At 36.9% G+C, this 6,738-nt stretch overlaps 1 protein-coding gene across 1 annotated transcript in view; it reads right to left on the bottom strand.

Moving 5' to 3' along the window:
• Positions 1 to 241: 241 nt before the first annotated feature.
• The window catches only part of IPO8 (importin 8), a 143,312-nt gene continuing 136,815 nt past the window's right edge, over positions 242 to 6,738 (bottom strand). The window contains exons 24-25 of the mRNA XM_037846193.1: positions 3,164 to 3,280; positions 242 to 2,244 (exon numbers count right to left, since the gene is read on the bottom strand). Of these exons, the coding sequence (XP_037702121.1) occupies positions 2,147 to 2,244; positions 3,164 to 3,280 (215 nt within the window). The 3' untranslated portion in view covers positions 242 to 2,146. The remainder of the gene's footprint in view (positions 2,245 to 3,163; positions 3,281 to 6,738) is intronic.

The raw sequence follows: 6,738 nt of genomic DNA, 5'->3' as shown, positions 1-6,738 counted from the left end.
ACTTGTACTTTCTTAGAATTTGCCTATTATCATATGCAAAAGTTTGGTCTACCTCCATGAGGTTGAATGACCACAAGGAGAAAGAAGCCCAGCCATCCCATCTAAGCTTAGCTACCCTCTCAGACCAAAGGCCACGTTGCTCCAGTTCCCCCAAAACCAGGATAACACACCAATGGGCTTTTATTATCCTTTTAAAGAACCTCCACATTTCAGAAAACATTTCACACACAGGAGTTCAGAATTCTGGGAATCAGTCTGCATTTTATTTTACAGTACATTCATAAGTTCCTGCATTTCCAAGGTAGCCAGATCACATTCAGTTTAGAATTGCTGGTAACAAATTACACAACTACCCTGGCTTCAAAAACAAGAGAGGGTGATGCACATTAATACTTCCTTCCCTTTAATACTGCAGAAGACAATACATCAAACAATAGAATCTCTAAAATCACATGCCTTTTACAGACCTGTGTGAAGGCATATAATTTATGTTAAAATTAAACCATATGGGACATGGGGAGAATAAGAAAAGTTTCAAAGCTTAAGACTTTTAAAATTTCCATCAAAGTCATCTTTCTCTTCTAACTGCCAGTTGGCACGTTTCAGCTTCAACACCTTGGAAGGGAGGGACAGAGGAAAGGAGAGGATCATTTAACTCTGAAACTCATGACTTTTTCAGGCTACTTCTGTAAAAATTATTAAAATAACCTATAATTTTAAAAAGAGTTAGTATTAAAAGGGATGTCAATATAAGAAGCATCTAGAGAAAATTCCTCCAGTCACTGATGAAATTTAAGCTGCAGACATTTCACAAATATGGAAAAACTACCACATCCAGAAATGTAAAATTCAGAAAATATTTTTTCACTTTACTGAATTAAAACACTGTTATCCATGTTCTGGGTTTGAATCAATTCAGAAAAACAGCTGTAACCTCCACCTGCAATATTTTCTGTGGACTATCATCATCATGATCTAAGAGAGTAGATGATCAATATCTCCAACCACTAAAAAATATAAGAAGCCAAACTGAGTTACAAGAAAGACTAGAACAAATTAGGTAGGAGAAAATTAAGGTGAGTGAGAAGCAAGAAGTTAAGATTTATTAGGGTCTTTCTCCTAGATTAAAAAATATGGTTACAAAATGTTTGGACCCTGGTCCAACACAGCTGGAATGATAAATTATTGAAAATGCAAGCCCCCATCCAAAAGAAAACAGCATCCTTATATAGCACCTTTCTCCTAGAAGTTCAATGTGCTTTAGGTATAATTATCAATTAATTGCATAATTAAAATCACATGATTCAGAATATGCTCAGACTTGCTCTTAATGACAGTGACTTAACGAGTCCCTGCCAACTGCTGCCAAGAAACTGTTGAGTCCTGAACTTATCAGGCTATGAATAAAACTGATACTCCTAATGTGCTGACCCTGAAAGATACACCACCCCTTTCAGGGGTTGAAAAATATGATGGAAGAGGGGATAAGACACTTCTTGGGAAAATCACAATACATGTCATGAAAAACCAGAGCCAGTGCATATTTTACAACCCCTGAAGAAAGCCCCCGGCAGCAGGGTGAGCACAGGGAGCAGTGGTGTTTTTGAAACCAGAGTGACTTGTGGCTAACTGCCTAACAGTAAATTCACATAGTAAAATGCAGAATAAGTCAACATATAACCAAGGTTTACATTTTATCTAGAAATATGTTTATGTTTAAAAAAAAAAACTGCAATGCACTCCAAAAAATTTTTTCAGATAATTGATGTACAACAGAAGGCACTGTTATCCGCATAAATCCATTGATTCTGCATGGCAAAAACCTGAGACGTGCAATACAATACAATCCTCTAAAACCATCTTGGTCACTCATCCTTTGAAGCATATGGTTTGTCTTTTTCAGTTCAATGATTTTGTTTTTAATTTCATTCATTACAGTAGCTGTTTAAAATATATGTTCCAGAGTGAGCAAGGTCAAAGGGAAGGGAGAGTAGATCCAAGTGCTGCCTACTGCCAGATGATGACTGGCACAACAGGAGGGCACTAAAAAGTAGCCCCTCACCACCACCACTTCTTCCCCGTGACCTCACACCACCCTTGCAAAATAAAATGTAGCAATGGCATTTGGTCGGTGATGTTTCTTCCTTCAGTTGTTGCTGGGCACACTCCCAAAGTTAAATGCGGAGAGAACTCCTTTGTTTTCAAAGGTGAAACCTCCCTGTTGTTCAATCTTCTTCTTTGTCTCTAGTGTTTTCCAAAAGAAAGGAAAAAAAGAATAGTACTTAAGGTGACAAAGTTTAGAAATGACCTCAAAGGAGCCAGATTCTTTATTCTTAGAATCTTAGAACTGTGAAGGAATGTGACTCATGGTATTAATATTCTGGGAAATTGAGCCTAAGCCTTTAACAGACCCATGTTAGTAGGTAAGTTATATTTAGTTTCATGGAAATAGTATTTTCTAAAAATGAGCAAAATGAAAACAAGTTTCAGAGTTGGTTTCTACTATCTTCATCATTTCTACTGCTGAAATGCACCCAGACTTCTCATATCAGGTGGGCTATTACAGAATCTGTGCACTGAAACTTTAAGTCTGTGCAGAAGAACTGGGATTCTAAATTCTAGGTGCTTATTCCATGTTATTTCCTATTAAGATATTTTTTAATTACAAAGTCTTTTCCAATGATTTCCCAGAAGTGACCATAATAACTCTGCATAAAGAATTTATCCAGTTCAAAAAGCAAAAATCAACAAGAATCACTAACACATAAAGCCCAACAAATAGAAATGGAGAACATTTCACTTGCAGGAATACAAGCGTCTTGCAAGAGCACATAAAGTGCTTTTGGTCCACCTGTGGTTAAGCCAGCTGATTGACTCTCCCACCCCAAGACTCAACCCTACTTCCATTTAGCTCCAAAATATGCTAAGGACGTGAATAAGAACATCACTAATAGACACATGTTAATGCAGATCTTAGTACAGCTAAGATGTAATGAGTGATTACAGAGAAGATTATATAAGAATAATAGTTCCTTACTATCTTGAAGACCTAGTCTGTAGCAATTTTTAAATGAGTATTTAGAAGCCACCTGGTTTATAAAGTAAGGCTGGACTATGGGCACTCTGACATATGTACTTCAATCTGGAAACGACTCTTCCTGACCTGCCACTGTCCTTCGGTGCTCTGCCAATGTGTAAATCTCCTGCAGTGCTCTCCTCTGATCCTCACTGAGTGGTGCCATCAGCAACTGGTACCAGGATGCATCCCGGTTCTGCACAGCTGTCACGTTTTGGGGGTGTTGTCGGGGAAGGAAGAAAAGATAAGAAATTTCAATGACAATTATTTCAGAGAACTAGTGACATTATCAAATTACAATGAAATTATCTCAGGCAGTAAGAGACAACACAAGGTGATGAAACGCATTCAAAATAATATTTCTGAATACCCACTTAGTACCCAACTATGTGCAACTATAAAAGGAAATTTAGGACATTGCAAATCTCTAGCTTACCTAGTTTTCTGACTTCTGTCTCCATGTTCTCCTTATTAACTATGGATGCTCCCTAAAATCAAGATTTTGGGTAGCACCTGTACTCCTGTCAACATTTTCCTCTGGAATCTCACACTATCTGTAGCTTAAGCATCATTCCAACACCAAGGACTCAAATCTGTACCTTTAGGCAAAGTCTCCCCCAAACCTATTGGAATTTTCCATTTGGACAGTTCACCTTAAACACAGCACAACTAAAACCAAATTTACTATTCAATAAATGTCAGGATAGCTGAATATCCACGTGCAAATGAATGAAGTTGGAATCTTACCTCACACACCATATAAAAAAATTAATTCAAAATAAATCAAAAGACCTCCATTTAAAAGCTAAAACTATAAAACTCTCAGAAGAAAACAGGGACATATCTTCATAATTTTGGATTTGGCATTGGTTTCTTAAATAGGACACCAAAAGCAAAAGCAACAAAAGAAAAAATTGATAAATTGTACTTCATTAAATTTTAAAACTTCTGTGCAAAGGACAACATAAAGAGTATAAAAAGACAACTTACAGAATGGAGACAATTTTTGCAAATCATATATCCAATAAGGGTTTAATATCCAGAATATATAAACAAACTCCTACAACTCAACAACATAAAGACAAACAACTCAATTTAAAAATGGGCAAAGAACTTAGACATTTCTTCAAAGAAAATACACAACTTGTCAATAAGCATATGGAAATGTGCTCAACATCATTAGCCAAAGGAAATGCAAATCAAAACCACAATGAGATACCACTTTGCCACATTAGGATGGCTATTTTCCAAAAAACGGAAAATAACTTTTGGCAAGGATGTAGAGAAATTCAAACCTCGTGCATTGCCGTTGGGCACATAAAATGGTACAGCCACTGTGTAAGAAAACAACTGAGTGTTCCTCAAAAAGTTAAATACAGAATTACCATATGACCTGGCAATTCTACTCCTAGAAAACCCCAAAGAATTAAAAACATTTATTCAAACAAATATTTGTACACCAATGTTTACAGCAACATTATTCACTATACCTGAAAAGTGAAAACAACCCAAGTGTCCACCAAACAATGAATGGATAAAAATGTGGTATATCCATACAATGGAATATTATTCAGCTATAAAAGGAATGAAGTACTGATACAAGCTACAAGGGTGAACTTTGAAAACATTATGCTAAATAAAATAAGTCTGACAAAAAAGGACAAATATATTATTCTATTCATATTGAAATATCTAGAATAGGCCAATTCATAAAGACAAAGTAGAATAGAGATTACTAAGGGCAGCAGGAGAGAGGAATTGGGAGTTATTGCTTAAGAGATACAGAGTTTCTGATTGGAGTGATGAAAAATTCTAGTAATGGATGGTGGTACCGGTAGCATAACATTATGAATATAATTAATGCCAGTGAATTGTAAACTTAAAAATGGTTAAAATGGCAAAATTTATGGTATAGTTTACCACAATAAAGAAAAGCAGATTTAACATTTTAGCTCCAAACTCTATCTCTCTGTTCCCTTTGGCTAAAGCTGCCAGAATGCAAAATACCAGAAATGAATTGGCTTTTACAATGGGGGGTTATTAGCTCACAAATTTACAGTTCTAAGGCCATAAAAGTGTCCAAACTAAGGCATCAACAAGAGGACACCTTCCCTGGAGAAAGACAGATAGCTTCCAGAACACCTCTGTCAGCTGGGAAGGCATGTGATTGGCATCTGCTTGTCCTTTGGTCCCAGGTTGCATTGCTTTGGGCTTCTGATTCCAGTGGCTTCTCTTTAAGCATCTGTGGGTTCTCACCTAGCTTCTCCAGGGCAAACTCTGGGCTTCATCTCTTAGCTTAGCATCTTCAAACATCTGGGTCTGTTTCGGCTGTCTCCTGGTTCTGGTTTCAATAGCTGTCTCCAAAATGTGTCTGGTGTTTTCTCTCTAAGCATCACTGAGCTCTCTTCAAAATGTCTCTGCCTTTTATCCTGTCATAGAGGATGCCAGTAAACTAATTAGACCCACCTTAAATGGGCAGGGTCACATGTCCTTGAGAATATCTAATCAAAAGGTCCCACCCACAATTGGGTGGGTCACATCTCCATGGAAGCAACCTAATCAAAAGATCCCATCCACAATAAATCTGCACCCACAAGAGTGGATTTAAAGAACATAGTCTTTCCTGGAGTACATAACAGTTTCAAACCAGCACACTGTCCATTTCCTTCACTAATGCTATCAGTCTTCCAATCAACCACTCTAAACCTTTGGCATCTTTAATCTTGCCTCTCTACATCTAATCTTCTGATGCTTTCTTATACTGTCTTTCACCTATATGTTTCTCCATCAAATGTCACTTTCCATGACAGACCCTTCTTATTCTTAAATTAATAATGTCCTAATGCTTGGTTTCCAAGTCTAGCCTCCTCAGCATTTCTTGCACATCATTACCTAGTAAGTCTCCTGAAATAAACTACCACATCCATAAGGTCACCCCATGTGCCCCAGAAAAGGCCATGTTCTTTTTTTTTTTTTTTTCATTTTTATTGAGATTGTTCAGATACCATACAATTATCCAAAGATCCAAAGTGTACAATCACTTGCCCCTGGGTACCCTCATACAGCTGTGCATCCATCACACTTAATTTTTGTTCAATTTTTAGAAACTTTTCATTACTCCAGACAAGAAATAAAGTGAAAGATGAAAAAAAGAAAAGGAAACTCTAATCCTCCCCATCCCTAACCAACCCCCTCAATTGTTGACTTGTGTATTGATATAGTACATTTGTTGCTGTTTATGAAAAAATGTTGAAATACTAACTGCAGTATATAGTTTGTAAAAGGTATATAGTTCTTCCCTATATGCCCCTCTATTATTAACTTCTAATTGTATTGTTATACATTTGTTCTGGTTCATGGAAGCAATTTCTAGTATTTGTACAGTTGATCATGGACATTGCCCACCATAGGATTCAGTTTTATACATTCCCATCTTTTGACCTCCAACCTTCCTTCTGGTGACATATATGACTCTGAGCTTCCCCTTTCCACCTCATTCACACAACATTCGGCACTGTTAGCTATTCTCACGTCTTGCTACCAACATCCCTGTTCATTTCCAAACATTTAAGTTCATCCTAATTGAACATTCTGCTCATACTAAGCAAACACTCCCCATTCTTAAGCCTCGTCCTATATCTTGGTACCTTATATTTCATGTC

Source organism: Choloepus didactylus, chromosome 8, assembly GCF_015220235.1.
Source record: "Choloepus didactylus isolate mChoDid1 chromosome 8, mChoDid1.pri, whole genome shotgun sequence".
Classification (NCBI taxonomy): Eukaryota; Metazoa; Chordata; class Mammalia; order Pilosa; family Megalonychidae; genus Choloepus; species Choloepus didactylus.
This window is presented reverse-complemented; position numbering and strand designations above follow the sequence as displayed.